General features: G+C 35.7%; 2 protein-coding genes across 2 annotated transcripts; both read right to left on the reverse strand.

Annotated features, from left to right (window-relative positions):
- Nucleotides 1-180: 180 nt before the first annotated feature.
- On the reverse strand, nucleotides 181-8,357 carry HELRODRAFT_189297 (hypothetical protein; the record flags this gene model as incomplete). Its single annotated transcript, XM_009027477.1, has 18 exons — nucleotides 181-339; nucleotides 808-891; nucleotides 1,428-1,502; nucleotides 1,683-1,789; nucleotides 2,105-2,177; nucleotides 2,473-2,754; nucleotides 3,148-3,238; nucleotides 3,312-3,401; nucleotides 3,892-4,057; nucleotides 4,924-5,017; nucleotides 5,209-5,292; nucleotides 5,592-5,729; nucleotides 6,061-6,144; nucleotides 6,480-6,554; nucleotides 6,851-7,030; nucleotides 7,423-7,749; nucleotides 7,980-8,082; nucleotides 8,335-8,357. 18 exons carry the CDS (start codon nucleotides 8,355-8,357, stop codon nucleotides 181-183), a joined length of 2,235 nt encoding a protein of 744 aa, XP_009025725.1.
- A 213-nt stretch (nucleotides 8,358-8,570) lies between these two features.
- HELRODRAFT_189299 (hypothetical protein) lies at nucleotides 8,571-16,904 on the reverse strand. The gene is made up of 24 exons (XM_009027478.1): nucleotides 16,644-16,904; nucleotides 16,169-16,236; nucleotides 15,927-16,030; nucleotides 15,637-15,691; nucleotides 14,998-15,099; nucleotides 14,838-14,905; nucleotides 14,576-14,634; nucleotides 14,202-14,265; nucleotides 14,040-14,091; nucleotides 13,675-13,749; nucleotides 13,372-13,507; nucleotides 12,961-13,258; nucleotides 12,379-12,527; nucleotides 12,126-12,238; nucleotides 11,895-11,997; nucleotides 11,499-11,640; nucleotides 10,935-11,017; nucleotides 10,809-10,901; nucleotides 10,548-10,659; nucleotides 10,120-10,330; nucleotides 9,767-9,845; nucleotides 9,532-9,676; nucleotides 9,119-9,282; nucleotides 8,571-9,065 (listed from the first exon to the last, which is right to left on the reverse strand). The coding sequence occupies exons 1-24, from the start codon at nucleotides 16,868-16,870 to the stop codon at nucleotides 9,041-9,043; spliced, it is 2,727 nt and encodes a 908-aa protein (XP_009025726.1). The 5' UTR covers nucleotides 16,871-16,904; the 3' UTR covers nucleotides 8,571-9,040.
- Nucleotides 16,905-19,782: the final 2,878 nt, after the last annotated feature.

A 19,782-nucleotide genomic window follows, 5' to 3' on the forward strand; every position in this document is an offset into this window, starting at 1 on the left:
TGTGGGATTTCATTTCGTTAAATTGTTCCACTTTATTTATAACAAGTCTGGATAAACATTGTCAAACAAGTTTTCAGATATTATATATATATATATATATATATATATATATATATAATATACATGTGGGTATAGGAATAGAAACAATAGATTTTAATATTAATAATACATTGAATAATTTTATTTAATTATCTCCTCCTCAACCTCGTAAATGTTTTTGGAGTTGGCGTTACAATTCTTACTTCCATACGGCAGACAGCAGGACGATGGAAGGGTACCGTTGGTGTGATTAGCATTCAGCAGCCAGTCATCGTGTGAGTTGGCACCGCAGCATTTGAACTGGATTTCAGAGGAATAGTGGCTTATAAATTAATTTATAAATAAATTTGTCTTCACTATGCGACTCAAATAAAAGTAAAACTGCTTAAAATTGTTCTTTCCTCGATTAGAAATCAAACCTGCTATATCCGGAAGGCTCTAACATGCACCATACCACACGTTCAAGGTTTGTGATAGATATGTGATTGTGTATGATAGTGTATGATAGTATATGATAGTGTATGATGAATGTATGAGAAGTATAGGATAGGTTTATAAATATGTGTAATAGTTATAACAGCATTTGAATCCCTTAAGCGCAGAAAGAAGTCTGACGCTAAACATGGCGCTCCTTACCATCTGAGTGCTAACTCGCCAAAAAAAAAATTAATGAACGAAATACTGAGCAAATAGATAAACTAATTGATTAATTAAAATTTTATAACATTTATACAAAATCAAATAATCAAAGCCAGCTACGTTAGTTACCAGGATTTGGAGTAGTTCAACGTTGACAGCTGTCTCTGCGTTTGAGATGCTCTGTAGGAGTAGCCACGTTGAATTACTCTTGCACTTTGTAATGATGATGATGATGGTGACGATGATGGTGATGGTAGCGATGACAACCAGGAATATGATGATGATGATATGATAATGATGATGGTGGTGATGGTGGCGATGATAACCAGGAATATGATGATGATGATGATGATGATAATGATGATGATATTTGTCATTGTCGTCATCAGAATCATCGTCATTGCAATTACATTCGCCACCGCTATTGTCACATACTCATTAACATCAGACTAACCCCCCGTAACCCCCTCGTCACGATCATCACCAAGGAGACTATTTATCATCATCGTAACCACCACCACCATAATCATCGTAACCACCACCACCATAATCATCGTAACCACCACCACCATAATCATCGTAACCACCACCACCATAATCATCGTAACCACCACCACCATAATCATCGTAACCACCACCACCATCATCATCGTAATCACCACCATCATCATCATCACAGTACGACGATCATTATCACTTTCACTATCTATCATCACTTCCGTCCTCATCACCACCATCGTCACTTGCACCTCCTGGACTGAAATGTAGACGAGCGAGGACGACACGATGACCAGGATAATGGAGTTCGACACGACGAATGATAACTGTTTACATTTTTATTTTCTCTATTAAAATAATAATAATAATAACAATAATAATGATAATAATAATAATATTGACGACGACGACGATGATGATGATGATGACATTGATGACGGCGGCGATGATGATGATGGGGTGCATTAAGTTTTAGATTTAAAATCTAAACATTTAAATGATCACACCATAATGAAAAGTATGAGACTGGCTTTGAAAGCGGCTACGTAGGCAACCACACCGACCACCAAGTTGAAGAGGCCCGAGACGCACGTCATAGCCACCACCATGTCGCCTGAAGTTGGTGAAGTGATTCGAGAACATGCTACTCCATGGTGTGAGATAATTCACGGCGTGATTGAAATGAGCATTATTGCGTTGGTTTCATTGTCAGGAAGTTAAATGGAACAGTTAAAATGAAATAGTTTTAGAGTAAGAGGCGCACAAAGAATGAATGTATGTATGAATGAATGAATGAATGAATGAATGAATGAATGAACGAATGAACGAATGAACGAATGAATGTAATAGTGAATAAATGACTGACTCAATGAAAAAAAAAATGAAAAATATTATCAAATGATAAATTGAATTTTTAAAATCAAATCACCCTCGCTGGCGTCCAGAGCTTTCAGACTAATTCCAGCCACAGTACCTAATGACACCCGAAACATTCCTAGGAGCTGTTATCAACGAATTATCGATTAATCGATTGATCGATCGATCATTCATTCATTCGTTCGTTCGTTCGTCCGTTCATTCATTCTTTCATTCATTAATTCAACCAACCGTTAATTTATTAATCAGTCGATTGATTAATTAATTAATTAATCCATCTATATTAATTAATTGCATCTGCGAATAGACTAAAGCGTGAAAAATAAAAACATACAAAATAAAATAATGACAAATAAACTAATAAAATTAGCATAAAAATAGCAGTATAGAATAAAAAAATATAAAAAAGGGTTAACCCACGATAACAATGAGCGTCAGTATGTAGATGGGTACCATGGATATGATAAGGGGTGGGGACGGGTAGGAATCATTTGATTTCGTACTAATGCTTGCACTATCATTTAGACTTAGTTTCGGTGATCTTGCTTCTACTTTTTCCATGACGTCTTGCTGGTATTTCGAGATCACTGCCGAAGAGAATGCGTGGCGTAAGGCTTGACGTAGTGACGCTATGGAGCTTTGCTGAGTTGGATCGTCCGTTTGTCCGTGGTTTGGTGTCTTTGGTGGTTTAATTCTCTGTTGCTTATGTTGTTGTTGTTTATGTTGTTGTTTTGTTGTTGTTTTTGTTTATGTTGTTGTTGTATATGCTGTATATGTTGCATATGTTGTTGTTGTTGTTGTTGTGGTTGTTGTTGTGGTTGTTGTTGTTGATTACGTTGTTGTTTACGTTGTGTGTACGAGAAGCACCGTTAAACGTTGATAAGAATGTTTAATGAATGAAAGGTTGACAGTTTATTTTCTAAGCAGTATTATTTTGAATTAAGGCAGACTTGCATGCTTTTAATAATAAACGCCAACGTCCACAAAATATGTACAATAAATGTACTCACATGATGTACTTAATTATTGAATATCGGTTAAAAATATTTTATTAAAAAAATAAAAACAATTATTTGAAAAGGGGCAAGAAAGCACCTTGTATAAAGTTTTAACGACGTCGAACACACTAATAACTTTCTCCTTTTTAAGTCTTTCACCTTCCTTTCTCGATTTTCCACTACTCACTCTACGATGGTAGTGGTGACGATGGGGCTGTTGGGTGGTGGTAGGGATTAGGGCGGTTGGCGGTGGTGACGTACGGTAGGTTTTCGTCTTCTTCTTCAAAGGTTTTGTAGGGAAGTATTTGAATTTCGTTGTCGTTGGCTGCTGCTTCTTTTGAGGCTGCATGGCTGGAAGCGAGGAGAATTTCGAAGATTCGTATTGATACCTGGATGCCAATGTGTTCGTTTGTCGGTCGGTCAATCGGTCGGTCGGTCGGTTGTTTAGTCAGTCGGTTTGTTGGTCAGTTGGTTGGTTGGTCAGTTGAATGGTCAATTGGATGGTTGGTCAGTTGGTCGGTTGAACAATCGAAGTGTAAGAGCAAATTTATGTCATCTGAATTTTTTTCACGATAGCATTTAACTGAAAAGACAAAAGTTAAGAATTACACATATTTGGGAATATTGAAAAAACAAATTTTTTGAGAACTTAAATCACGAGTTATTTCCATTTTGCTTGCTGCGTTTTTCTTTCTTGGGTATAGCTTACTTTTCTAATGTATATGTGGGTGTATTTGTGTATATGTGTGCGTGCGTGTGTGCGTTTTGTGTGACTGTTATGTGCGTGCGAACAAAATCCCCGAAACGTATTTAGAAATACGAACGTATCTACTATACAAACATGTGCAAACTGTGGAGACTTACTGAAATTTTTGCATCAACTGGTGAAGTCTTTTCCCGATAATCTACCTGCTTTGATGGTGGGTCGCCTTTCCAACTTTCTCTACTTGGGTTTATTGCGATCAGAGATCGTGAAATTGTATGCTGGACTTTGTCGTTCTCTAGGGCTTAATTAATGCACCATATCATTATCGTCGTCGTCATCATCACCATGATCGTTAGCATTGTAATCGTTATTATTATTATTATTATCATCAATGTTATTATTATTTTTATTATTTTTTTGTCATCATCATCATCATCATCATCTAACCTGAGTCATAGTAGTTTTCCCAAGGGTGGAGAAGTTTTTTCTTCTTTTCCTCATACCATCATCATCATCATCATTATTACAAATTTTCTTTTTATTAATATTTTTATTATTGATATAGTAATAACAACAACAGTAATAATAATAATAATAATAATAATATAATTAATTATTAACTATAATTATAAATCTTATTGATAATACCGAAATAATTTTTATAAAATACATTTGTTTATAAACAACAAAGATATTTATATGGTAGGACGATATATTTTCAAACTAACACACACACACACACACACACGCACGCACACACATATGCACATACACAAACACACACATATATAAAGATATATATAACTATGCATGCCAATTTTATTATCATATATAGTTTGTTATATGATTAAATTGAATTTTCGTCATTTAACCATTTATTTAAAATCTCAATAAACTCTAAATAATATTCAAAAATATGTGAAAAATTGACAAAAATAAAAAATGTATATATATAAAACCGAACGAATGACCACAATTACATGCAACATACATACAAAAATCTTTCAAAAATGTTCAACTTAAAATTAATGTATCATCAGTCTATTATCTATTCTATCTATTATCTATTGTATATCTATTCAGTATCTCATTCATTGGATCAGGTTAAATGTCGATCAATGGCTGTAACTGTGATGATCGGTGAATCGGCAAGTAGAGGTAACCGACTGGTCGGACTAATCGGTATTCGAATCGAATCGGAGTTATACTTGGCCGTGGTTCTATCGGTTTCGGTGCATCTATCGACGCTCATGCACAAAAACTAAGAGTGGCAGGATTGTCTTTTATTATGTACATTCCTGCTGATACCAGGCCGAGTATCTTAACAAAATCGTTCACAAGTTAAAACGTATGACATTAATTGTAAAGTAATTATGGACGAATGAACAAACAAAAAATCAATTGAGACAAACAGACAGACAAACAGGCAGACAGACAGACAAACTCAGCAACCTCACAAATACCAGCAACTATGGAGACCCATGCATGCATCTTGCCGTACTTTATTAACATATGGTTGAAGGCTTCTCTGCATCCCTGTATTTATTTATTTATACGTTCCTTCGCTCATTCATTTATTCATTTTTATTATTTATTTGTTCATCCATTCATCCATCTATTCAATCATTCATTTATTTCATTTTTCAAAAATTATTTCGTTCATTCACCATTAAATTTGAAGACAGGACACGCATGGGCACAAACTCGCACACAAAAACCATCATACACACAAGAACACACACACATACACACGCACGCACACACACATACACACGCGCACATCCATACACACACGCATACACACAGAAACACACACGCAACCACCACGCACGCACTTGACTGAAATATTCCTTAGATTCGGCACTACAAGGGCCTTCAGTAGACGGGCAGCAGGAAGCCGGGAGGAGTAACCCATCTTGATAGTCGGGATTGGCCCGCCAATCAAAGGCCGTGTGAGCCCCACAACAACTTTGCTGCGGTAAAAATTTTCAACAAATTGTGCAAGCGATGTGTGGTCCGACGCTGAGTTAATTAACCATTAAAAAAATTATGATTATTAACAATAATTTCTCAAATAAATATATAAATTAGTTAATTAATTTCTGTTAAGAAAAAAAATTTCAATTTAAAACGTTGAATGCTTGTTAGATTTATTTATATTTAGTAAAGTCAATAAAATTCACTTAAAAATGAAAAAAAGTGTTAAAATAAACAATAAATAAATATTTATTTATTTATTGATAAAAAATAAAATAATAATATTCTAAACATTCAACATAATTCTAGAAAATGTAAATTGAAAACCGCTTTCTGAAAATCGTTGATGAAACTTTTGTAATCACGTTTGGCTATTTCTTTCATGAAACCGGCTGCCGGGTCCACGTGAGCCTGATGGATTGAGGGGGAAAATTGGAAAAATGGATGAATGAAATAAATGATAGAATAATATAATAATATAACATATATTATAAAAGATGTATAACTAAGTGGACGTATAATACCATTATGACACTGAATTATTTATTAATAGCGTGTGTACGATCGATATTTTGGTCATTTAAAACCTCATGTACACATGTACACGTACACACACACGTACACACACACACACACACATTGGATGTGATAGACAAAGATTTTCTTGCATTCAAACCTGGAGCCTGCAATAGCGATGCCAGGCATCTTAACCATTACACTATTAAATTAACAATGAAATAAATTACGTTGCTGAGTCCGGAGAAGACGATGGCCGCCCCAATTAAGTTGAACATGAGTAACAAAACCACGGAGAACATGAACTGGAAAAGTTTTGTTTAATTAATTCAAAGAATTTTGGCGTGATAACGGCCATAATTATTTATCTCAATTGTTATAATTAAAGTTAACAAATAAAAAATGTTACGTATAAATTGTGTATATGTATGTGCGTGTACATATTTGCGATTAAGTAAGTAAAGAATAATTTGCTAGTAATCTGCGTGTTCGTCAACTCAGGCCAGTGAACAGTCAAAAATTTATCAACCAGCCAAACAACGACAAAAAAATTAATTTTACTAATCTAATGAACTGATAGCCAGCCAATCAGTCAACTAACCAATAGGACGAGAAAGGACTTTTTGAGGAGAGCCCCAAAAAACCCTAATACAAAGGTCACAAAGTGCATGACTCCCAGGAAGATGAGATAGTTGCCGTAGGTGGATGCCTCCTTGATGAACATTGCCTCCCCTCCTATCTTTATTGCGCTGCCGGCCAGCAAGTTGAATATACAGGTTATCTGGGAAATTGTTAGTTTGATATTCCATTGGATGGGTGAGGGGAGGGGTTTAGAAACAGCTTTCGCCAAAAACTCGATCCGATTGATAACAAAAATGGATTAGTTTTTTCATTTTTTGTTTCCTAGTTTAGATGGAAAATTTAAAGACCAAAATTTGAGCCATAATTTTGAGTTTACATTGGTCGATTTGATGGCCGTGAAAAAAGACTGCCACATCAGACGACAAGCCAGGCTAACCTGGCTCCTCGAACGTGCTGAGGATCTTGCCTGTGATATGCATGCTCAAATGAATGAAAAGTCATTTGGCACAATATCTTGAAAAGCGTCATGTAATTTTACATACAATTGACTTGATCGATTAATAATTAGATGAGAATGAAAGAACAACCGACCATCAGTATGGCGCTTATAACGAGCAGCAGACACCTGAATAATGCACTTGCAGCCGCGTTCGCTTCCTCCCAGGCCGCATCGTCGATTTCTTGTTGTTCGACTTTCAGATACGGTGGTAGGGGTTGAGGTTTCGCCGCAAGAACCGCATTGGCATTTCGCATTTCCGAAATTTTCTTGTCTCCATCCTCTTTTTCTTTCCCATCATCTTCCCCCGCTTCACCCTCCTCTTTGCTCTTTCCTCTTTGGGCCCCAACCGGTATTCGACCGACGCGATTTCGTACGTCCACTCGCGGCCTTCTTGGTCGGGTCCTCCTTTCACGGCCCCTCTGTCAATCGGGTAGGGTTAAAGTTTAAGTGTCACGTTAGTTAGGATATTGTGCAAGTTTTGTACAGCTAGATAATTAATTAGCGTCAACGTTTTTCTACGGAGTGATTAATTGCATTTGGTCTAATAATTTTTTCGAAATTATTTATAATCGCTAAAATACGAGACAGAATGATAATGAACGAATGAAGTTTCAGCACTGTACCGCGACAAAATCAAACATTAGGCTACTTTAGAATTGGTGAATGATACGAAAAAAGAAACACCACCCTCTGCCTCTGGCCCTTTGGTTTTCTGGGCGGCTTCCGACTTTTCGGTTTCTTCTTCTTGTGGCCTTTACGTTTTTTATGTTTTGCTGTTTTTGAGACAAAAAAATTAAATTTCGTACAAGTGGCAAACGACTCAAGAAACAAAATTAACTAATGTGCATGCAAGAGACGCTCTCAAATTATTTTATTTAATACGGTATATTTAGTGAATAGATACACACAAATATCTGCTTTGTGAATGTAAGAAGAAATGATTGAAAATTTTATAAAACGCAACGGCAACGATGATGTGATGAGATACACACGACGTAACTCACCCATTCAATGTGGCTAGAACCATTTCAGGTGAGGTTTTCTCGTAAATGTTACTGAATCAGTGTTGGAGCGGTTCGAAATCGGGAACGGATATTAATTACACATTGATATCATTTTAAGATTTTTATTTTATGAAAATATTTTTTGAAATTAATTATTACTATTATTAATATTATTAAAATAATATTTTATTGATTTACATGCTTTTATAGGTTTAATTTGCGAAAAACGATTTTCATTTATTTTTAGCCAAAATTTTACGAATTGATTTTTCAAATTAATGAGTAAACATTATTTATTTATTTAAATATTGATATTAATTAACTTACATAATTTCTTATAATTATCAATCAATCATAAATAAATAACTTTCTTAATAAACGAGTTAAAGCCAGGAGGTACCTATAATATAAAATACTTATAACACTATTACAATGTGTTACGGTGAGTTTTATGGTATTCATTTGTTTGTTTGTTTGTAAACAATGCTCTATGTTTTTTCAAAATAAAAAGACAAAGTGTAGTAATAATAATTAGTAATAATATAAATAATAATAACAATACCTACTGTATAAATCCAACGCAAACAACATAAAAAACACAAAAAACCTCTTAATTTTCTAAATAAATAAATTTATTTTATTTCCGTAATAACTCCAGTCTGAATTGTTCGAGATAACGAACTACATACAATCAACAGAAAGAAATTTAACGATTTAATTCGGTCGTCAACGAAGCCGCTTTTATCACCACCACAACTCGACCACTACAGCTGCTGTCAGCTACGTGGCTGCTGCTTTTGTTGCTACTGTCGTTGCCGCTGTCGCGAGGAATTCTTTTCTGAACTGCTTGTTCTCGAGTTGTTGAGTCATCTCATAGTACTCGGACGCCAGAATACGCTTGTAAGCCGGTACCAGTTTCGGCAATGTGGCAAGGTCTTTCAAGGTCACCTGAAGGTCATTTTAATGAAAATGATTGGTTTAATTGTTATTAATGTTAAAGTCGGTGGTTATAGAATCATAATTTGATGTTATGCGGACTGGAGTTATGTTAGTTCGCTAAAATTTGCTGTCACAAGGTTGTTGAAGGATAAATGTTTTACAGACCAAATATAACAAAATGATAACAGTATTGATAATAATAATAACAACAACAACAACAACAACAACAATAATAATAATAAGACTCAAAACCCTTACCCTCATGTTATCGAAAGCCACGCCAACATCATCCCCAAAGACGTCAGTGAAGATGGGAAGTTTGTCGTACCTCTGACTGAAGTGGGTCAGGATGGTGAAGCTGGCCTTCATCTGCCGGCCTACCTCGATGGCCTGTGTACTTGTGCTGTTGTGCGCGCGCGTATGTGTTTGTGTGTGTGTGTGAGTGTTTGTGTGTGTGAGTGTTTGTGTGTTTGTGCGTGTGTGTTTAACCGACCAATGTTTTTTATCTCTAGCTTCCTCCTCCTTATTAGCGTCAAACGTCGCTTCGTGAATTAACACGTCACAATTCCTACCTGTGACGTCATAGCATGTTTGAATACGTTGGAGATGATGATGATGATGACGTTTTTATCTTAATCATCATCATCATCACCACCACTATTATCATCATCATTACCACTTTAATCCTCATTCCTCCAATTATATCACCATCGTCGCCATCAATATTCTCTACAATAAGAACCACCCAGCCATCATCATCATCATTAGAGTTATCATCATCATCATCATTAGAGCTATCATCATTATCATCACCAATGGAATTATCATCGTCATCATCACCACCACCTGCTTCGATGAGGTTCTTGGACGGCATGGTATCACCAGAGTAAACCAACTTCCATCCACATTTGACATCATCATCATTATCATTACTTAAACCTCTGTTATCATTATCGTTATCACTCCCTTTCTCATCATCATCATCATCGTTATCGTTACCACCGTGTAACACCAAGCCGTGTGGATGTTGCGTGTGCTCAACTCTTACTGTTTCAATCTTGATAGTGATGATGATGCCATTAATGATGATTCATTAATGATGATGATGATGTTGCTAACGACAACGACGATGATGATGATGATAACAATGATATTAACAATGATGTTGTTGATGACAAAGATGATGATGATGACAGCGATGATGATGATGACAACAACAATGATGATGATGATGATGACGTGACGCGGACGATGACGTAATAACTAATGATGACCTTCTTGAGACCGGTCAGCTTGAGGAGTTTCTCATAAGAAGGACTGACGACAACCACGTCGTCTGCTGCTCTCTCCCGCCTTCCTACGTGCAAACTCTCTGACGCAATGAATCTGTCCATAATAATGACGATCATCCTCATTATCACCACCAATGATGATGTTGCCAGCCATGAAGATGTTGTTGACACACACACACACGCACGCACACACACACACACGCACACACACACGCACACACACACGCACACACACACACGTACTCAATAGAATCCAGAATGGGTATATCGTCACAGTGAATTGAACTATACCATCTATACAATGCTCTCGGGGCAATTACGATTAAACGATCATCACCACCATCATTAACATTAGCATCGTCATCATCTTTGCCATTGACGATGACGTCATTCTTGTTATTTTGTTTACTTTTCATGTAATTATGTCTCTCTAGGGCGAATCCAATTAGGCCCTGGCGGTGAGTTAGTAATTGGATAATTGGTTAAATATATAGGTTACTCATTACATTAAATTAAATCAAGGGTGGGCAAACTACGGCCCGCGAGGCTATTTTATGCGGCCCGCGAGGCCCTGTTCGCCGAAAAAAGGTCGTCAGGGGCCACAAATCTTAAAAAAATTCTCACAGGGTCAAAAAATATTTGCTCTTTAAGTACATATGCGACCCTTTAAAGGTAAAATAGTTCTCAATGCGGCCCTCACAGCAAAAAGTTTGTCCACCCCTGCATTAAATCATCTAATTACAATCGGTAGATTAACTAACTGGTCAACCAATCAAACAAACAGCTAATCAATCACTCAATCAATCAACTAACCAACCAATCACACGATCAACTAACCAACTTACCAATCAATCAACAAACCAATCATTAAATCAAATATCCAATCACTCAATCAATTAATGAACCAACCAACCAACCGGCCAACCAACCAACCAGGTGATGATCAGCATGTAGGTGTGACACGAAGGCCCCTGCGAGGTCGGCCAACTTACCTTGACCCTTCTTCACCCCATAATGACGTAACAACTGACCGTAGGAATTTTCACCAGCGTCCATCACAAAACATTTCCCGTTTCTAGATGTCGCGTTTGTGTGTTTGTCCGTGTGCGAGCACGTGCGTGTGTGTGCGTGTGAATATATGTATGTGCATGTTTGTTTATTTACACGCGAGTTTAAACATTCACACAATTGATACAATACAACATAACACAACAAAACATATAGAAAAACACACAAATACACATAAAACAGCAAAACACTCACCAAAACACACAAATACACATAAAACAACAAAACATATAGCAAAACACACAACACACAATACAATACCCTAGATTAAGCCATACAGAGCTGACGTTGCGGTACTTGTTTGGTACTGCAGAGCCAGTACCGAGAAAAAGTATTTCTGGATTGTTTGTACTAACTGGCGAAGCTGTTAATTAGGAGAATTGCTACTTAGAAATTATCTCGGACAATTAATTAATTACTGCCCTAATTAATAATAATAATTAATAATAATAGCATCAATAATAACAAAACAATATCAATGATAATAGTTACGTGGGTTGAAGTTATTTTTATTCCTCCACTCGTCCAGAAACTCCTTCAGTCCATCTTCTCTCTCGATAAGTTCGTCAACGTACGATTTGGGATTTATTGATATACACTGGTCACTATAGTTATTATTGTTGTTATAATAATAATAATAACTATTATTATTATCATCGTCATCAATACAGTAACAACAAAGAACAGACAGTGACAACAAAGAACAGACAACAACAACAACATCATCACCACCATCATCACTAACAAGTTGAACGGACTTTCGGACACCGGCCTCATAATGAATTTAGCATTCGTTGCTGCATATTTGATCATATTATTCTTATTATCACTCATTATTTTACTGTCTATGCTGAAGTCATTTTCTGATGAAAGTTGCTGTTTTCGTAGGCTCTGCTGTTCGCCATCGACATATCAACGTTATAAAGTTATTAAAATAATTATGGATCGTTATAATTAATATAATTATTACCATTACAAAATTATTTCTTCATTTCTTGGTATAAACATTTTTGCTCTATATAACGCATCTTTTAAAACGCATGGTTAAACTTTTGTGACCACACACACACACAACACCACACGGCGCCACACCACACGACGCAACACCACACCACACGGCGCCATACCACACCACACGGCGCCACACCACACCACACGACGCAAATACTATACAGCTTTTTAAATTTCAAGCAGACGGCATTCGAAGCAGGTCACTGTGCGCAAAGACAAAGCGAAAAGTAGCAACCTTGCCATCTGAGCTAACATGCCAACTGTGATAAAATATAAAAAAATTAGTTGTTTAATTTAAAAATTAACTCATTCTCACGTAAGGTAGAGACGGAAAGATGAAAGGATGGATGAGGTGGAAGTATGTCTGCAATTTAAACATAGCCTCCGTGTCCAGTGTTGTTAACGTTGTAGAAGTTGGAAACATTCCATACTGAAACTTTTCCTCTGCAGTAGCGTTTGCGGTAGCTACTGGCGCTACTGCTGCTAGTAAGATCGTTGTGGCATCTTCCGTTGTAGTATTTGTGGTAACGTTCGAAGCTGCTGTCGTTGATAAGAAGTTATCAATGCTCTTCTCATTCAGGACCATGTGATGAATGTTTTCACTGTTTCTGAAACTGTTGTTAGAAGTTGGGCTATATCATGGTAATGATAACCATAATAACAACAACAACAACAACAATAATAATAATAACAATAATAATGTAATAATAATAATAATAACAATAACCTCTTCATCCATGTTTGATAGAGTGGGTGAGACATGATTGAGGAGTGAGTGAAATGAATGATAAGATTGAGAGGTGATAACGACGACGACTGAGGTGGCGGTGGTGGCGACAGAGTCGACAGGGAAGTTTTTTCATCTGAAAAAATATGAGATGAGAGAAAAAAAACTTGGTAATGAACGTCAGATTTCGACACATCTTCTTACCGTTAATGTTATTTTGAATGGTATCGCAATCATCATCATCGTCATCCTCATCGTTATCACCATCATCGTCATCACTATCATCGTCATCATCATCATTACCGTGATTCATGTACGGTGATAAGATTGGTGATGAAGTCACACAACGGACGTGCCCCAATGACGAGCATTCTACAACTGATGATGATGATGGTGGTGATGGTGATGATAATGATGACGGTGATGATGATGACGTTGATAACGATTATTATTACTACTATTATTATTATTATAAGTAAATATCTAGCGCTTTATTTAAAATTTTTCAAAAAAGCGCAGACAAAAATGCAATGAATAAATGAGAGAGAGAAAGAGAATAACACAAAGAAAAATGAATTAAATAAAAAAAACAATAATGATAATGATGAAAAAGACTATGATGATAACTAAGATGATGATGACAAAAATGATAATCTCATTTAACCAACCAAGGAAACAATGGTTTGGCTCGCACTTTGACAGCACATCGTCTGGTTTTATCTGGAAAATCGTAAATACAACAATGACAATAATAAAAACAACAACAAAAACAATAATAATATTAACAATAATAATAATAACATCAAAACCTCACCACCACCACAACTAACCAACCGATCTGTACCAGGCAGAATGACCTCATGCCCTTCTTTTAAAAGGGCCAAGTGTGGACCCCTATAACAATAATAATGATGATAACATACAAAAATAACAATAATAAAAATAATAATAGCGATAAAAATAGGAACAGAAATAACTCCCATCAAAACAAAAACACCAAACAGCATCATCATAAGCACAACGAAAACTACAACTCTCAACACTTCTATTATTATTATTATTATTATTACTATTGTTGCTATTACTACTACCTACTACTACTACTACTACTACTTACAAGTACTACTACTACTACTACTACTACTACTACTACTACTACTACTACTACTACTACTACTATTACTACTACGACAACAATACTAACGCTGGGACGTTCAGCTCAACACATTTTGCAAGATCAACGCTCCTCTGCTTGGCATGGGGCTTGTGGCAATAAAAAAATAATAATAATAATAATAATAATAATATCATTGATGAGGTTGAAAACGATAGCAAATGTGATTATGATGGAGGGAGAAGAACAGTGATGACGAAAGTGACAATAATAAAAGCGATCGACGATGATGATGAAGATGAAGACGACGACGATGATGACGACGACAACGACGATGATGAAGGTATTAGACCTTGCATAGATAAGCAACAGAATTGATAGCAACAGCTTCTTTTGATAGCTTCATCTTTTTAACAGTAACTATAATTATAATTATTATAAAATTATTATAAATAGTTATAAAACGACCATCATCATCACCACTATCATCATCATCAATATAACATCATTACCAGGCCCGACATCGTCATCATCATCAGCACCATTTGATAGTGGGATGTATTCAATGGTCATAGCTGTGTCAGTGAATTTTTCTGATGTTATTTCTTCTTTGACTGTTTGTTCGTTTGTATGTTTGTTTGTATGTTTGTTTGCATGTTCGTTTGCATGTTTCTTTGTATATATGTTTTTTGTATGTGTGTTTGTTCGTATGTTTGTTTGTATGTTTGTTTGTATGTTAGTTTGTTTGTTTGTATGTATGTTTGTTTGTAAGTATGTTTTTTGTATGTTTGTTTGTATGTTAGTTTGTATGTTTATTTGTATGTATGTATGTATGCTTATGTGTGTAACTGCACAGGAGTGCCTTACATGTATGTTTGTTTGTTTGTAAGTATGTTTGTTTGTATGTTTGTTTGTATGTTTATTTGTATGTATGTATGTATGCTTATGTGTGTAACTGCACAGGAGTGCCTTACAAAAGAAATGAAAAGAAATTTATTTAACTTCTTAAGGTCAAATAAATTTATTTGCATTGTGTAGGTATTTGTGTGTGCATATGTGAATGTGTGTGTGTGTATTTGTGTGCATGTGTGTGTGTGTGTGTGTGCGGGCATAGGCGTGGCTATGTCGTTTCAAAGATAATGCCAACAAACCTATTTCAATATTTTCGAATTTTGAAAAATTTCTTGATGAAGAAATGTGATGCTCCTAAAAGGAAAGAAATGGACATATGGATTTTTTCAACACCAGTAAATTAAAACCAATTAATTATTATTATTATTATTATTAATAAAAATTCATTCAAAACCAAAATGAAACCATTAAAAATTATAACCATAAATGTACACCAGTGTGTGAATATATAGGTGCATAGGTGTGTGTGTATGTGAGTAAACGTTTCTATGCATGCGTGTGCGTATGTGTGTGTAACAAAATAAAAAACATGGCAGGCGGTAGTGATGTAGAAGATCGCCAAACAGACCACATTAGGCGGACCGTGGATGAACATCTGCTTCGTTTCCGCTGTTTCAAAGGTCAGCGATAGACCTAAGTGATGTTTATATTTGAAATTAATTTATTACTACTACAATTAGTACTACTAAAGTTAGTACTACTACATCTACTAAGTCTACAAATACTGCAAAAATTACTAATTACTAACATTAAAACAATACCACTACTGACCTATTAAACCCCCTACGTTCCTCCAATTTGCATTCGTTAAAAACACTCTGTTAGCACCTTTTAACTTTCTGGATGTTTAATGAAACAATCAATTGGTGAATTAATTGGTGAATCAATTGGTGAAACAATTGGTGAAGCAATTGGTGAATCAATTGATCAATCGAATATTAATCTAGGATCTAGTCAGTCTGTCAAACAGTCAGTCAATGATAATAATAATAATAATTACTTATGTTCTGTAGCAATTCTCTGAGTGCCTTCGCCACAATTGAACATGTATCTGATTTATTTTAGTGTGTATTTTGTTGAAGAACATTGCGGGTAGAAATTCTCGAAATTAAAAAAAAATTTTTTAAATTAAACCAGTCAATCAATCAGTCAATTCCTCAATCAATTATCAACCATTCAATTATTAAATCCAATTAATTAAAATTAATTAAAATAATCACAAATCAAACCGTCTCCAACTACTAACTTGAAATGTGACATGCTGACGACGAGACACATGGGTGTGCCATGGTGGCCACTGCCGATCGCAACCGCCTCAATCAAACTCGGAATCGTCTGCGTTTTCTGCTTCTTTATCGCTCCCTGTTTCTTGCCGTTTGTTGCCGATGTTGTAGTGAGCGGCGCTTTGCTTTTCTTCATTATCGCCCAAGTAACAATTTTCAATTTAGATGGTAAAAAATTAAAATTTATCATCAATAAAATTAGAAACTTTAACAAATATAAACGGATTTTACGTTTTTTTTGTTGTTTTTTGTATTAAAAAGTTGCATCAGAAATCAAAATATTTACATAGAGTAAACAGTTTTAAGTGAAATACGTACAGGCAGTAAAAAGTTAACTTCGACAAACAACCGCCTAACAACAGTGCAAGTCTCGTTATTTGCCACTTCCAGACATAAAAATAAGCACATAGACACCAAACAAACACACAGACACACACATACACTTCATGTCTCACTGGTTCATTCAAACAGACAGCTGAAACCCATAAATACCCCGAAACATTAGAAAATATCAAGACCGATATGCCTTGATCTCCATTATAATGAACTTTTAACAAGATCGGAAACAGCTAAAATTCAATATAGCTGATTCGAGTTGTATAGCTCAATTTCTACTACTTCCTATCTAATTCAATTGAGATTAATTTAAAGGCTTAAAAATTTTGTATACTGTGAATGTTGTCTGGCAATCCAAATAAGTATTTATTTTTATTTAAAAATAATCCTCACTTTCTCAAGAACCAAAAATTGAACCTTAGAACGTGAGACATACTTTCAATAACCAAAAGATACAATTAAAACAGGGAACAAACTCGTGAAATAAAAAATAAAATAATTTAATCTAATAATATTCAATGCCAGAAATTAATAAATTTAAATTAAATTATAAATTAGTACGGAAAATGATAGTGAAATATTCACATAGGAGGGAGATATGATTGGTCGATTGACGGGGGGTCCGTTGGTAGTGTGTTCATAGTCACACGACGCGGGCTGATCAGGGATTCAGCCAGCATGGCCAGCACCAATAACTGGAAAAATAAATATTCATTATTATTATTATTAGTTTTAGTAGTAGTAATAATAGCAGCAGCTGTAGCAGCAGCAGCAGCAGTAGTAGTAGTAGTAGTAGTTTTGTTGTACTTATTATTATTATTTTTATTATTGTTGTTGTTACATCATCATCATCATGTCGTCGTCGTCGTCAACATTACTATCGTCATCATAACCGGCATCGCCACAATCATCATCATCACCATCATCATTATCATCATCACCATCGTCATCATCATCATCATCATCACTAACGACCGCTACGATGAGACATGTGTTGTAGCTCAAGGCCAGTATCCAATAGTTGCGGTAGGTCCCTTTCAACACGTGACTACAGCCCTTAATAGTCATTATTATCGTCATCATCATCATCATCGTAATTATTATCATAACCCACTTCCCGATAGAATTTTTCCTCCCAAAAAATGCACTTATCTTCGACATCCAGTGGACAACAGCTGATGGGAAGTTCGCCGTTTGATCGATCGAACCCGGGCTGGTCGAACCATTCTAGAAAAGAATTCGCTCCACAACACTTGCTCTGTTTGTGTTTGTATGTGCGAATTTTCAGTGCGTTAGAATGATTTATGTTTATGCGTGTGTTTATGTTTATTTTGTGTGTGTGTGTTTGTGTGCATGTTTGTTTCCACGTGTGTTTATGTGAGTGTGTGTGCGCCTAGGAAGTACTGGATTCAAGTGTGTCGTGTGTCGTCTTGAATATTCATCATCATCAATCATTTTCATCACTACCATCATTATCATAATCGTCACCAACATCACCATCATCACCTCTGACTGTATCACGAAGACCCTATCATGATATACTTTGTTGGATATCATAAACTTCATCACGTTTTCCGATACTCCGTCCACCTGTTTCAATCAATCATTCATTCAATCATTTATCCGTCCATTCAAACATTCATTCATTCATTCAATCAACCATTCATTCAAGCAAGTTATTTCTTCGTTGTTGTTGTTTGTGTTGTTGTTGTTTTCGTTGTTGTTTTTGTTGTTGTTGTTGTTGTCGTTGTTGTTTCGTTCGCTATCACTTTTTGACCATTTTACATTTCAACAATGATTTTGAAAAATCATAAAAAAATAAATACAATAAAAATCTCTCATAAAACTTTGCCACTTCTTACAACTATAAATATAATTCTAAAAGTTTGAAATAAAAATTTACACAAATTTTTTTTTATAAAATCACAGCACTAACAAATATATCCCAAGTGGGGTCTACCCGCCCTGGCTGCACCTACACCCCCTTACTATACCTACCCCCTGGCTCTACCTACTCCCTGGTTCTGCCTACCCTCTGGTTGCACCTACAACCTCCCATGTATTGCTACTACAAATACTACAACCCCCCATGTATTACTACTACAAATACTACAAAAAGTTTACTACAAACTAACTTCACTAATGTTTCGCGCCGTCATGTAGAGTTGTACAACTACCAGGATGATGTGCGTTATCAAGAGGAGAGTAAACTGTGGTTGTTGTTGTTGATGCTGCTGTTATTGTTGTTGTTGTTGTTGTTGTTGTTGTTGTTATTACTATTTACTACTACTGCTACTTTTACTGCTATTGCTACTATTGCTACTACTACTACTACTGCTGCTACTATTACTCTTTTATTATTATTATTATTATCATCATCATTATCATCATTATCATTATCATCATTACCATTATCACAAACACCATCATCATCAGTATCATCCTCACGCTTATTATCATCATAACCATCTCCATCATTCCCTTCCGATCCATCATCATCACCATCATCATCACCATCATCATCATCACCATCATCATCATCACCATTATCATCATCATCATCCACAGCCACTACCAACGATCAATTCCAGAGCCACCATCTTCTTGAGCAGAAGCGCTGCTCCGACGACGACCGCGAAAATTTGGAAGCAGCAGAACATGATGTAGTAGTAGATGCTGAAGTGCTTGTACTGGAAGGCCTCGTCTGGTTCGTCGTTGTTGTTTATCAGGATGTAGAAGTTGAAAAAACCGCTAAACTGATGGTGA

This window comes from Helobdella robusta (assembly GCF_000326865.2).
Source record: "Helobdella robusta unplaced genomic scaffold HELROscaffold_5, whole genome shotgun sequence".
Classification (NCBI taxonomy): domain Eukaryota; kingdom Metazoa; phylum Annelida; class Clitellata; order Rhynchobdellida; family Glossiphoniidae; genus Helobdella; species Helobdella robusta.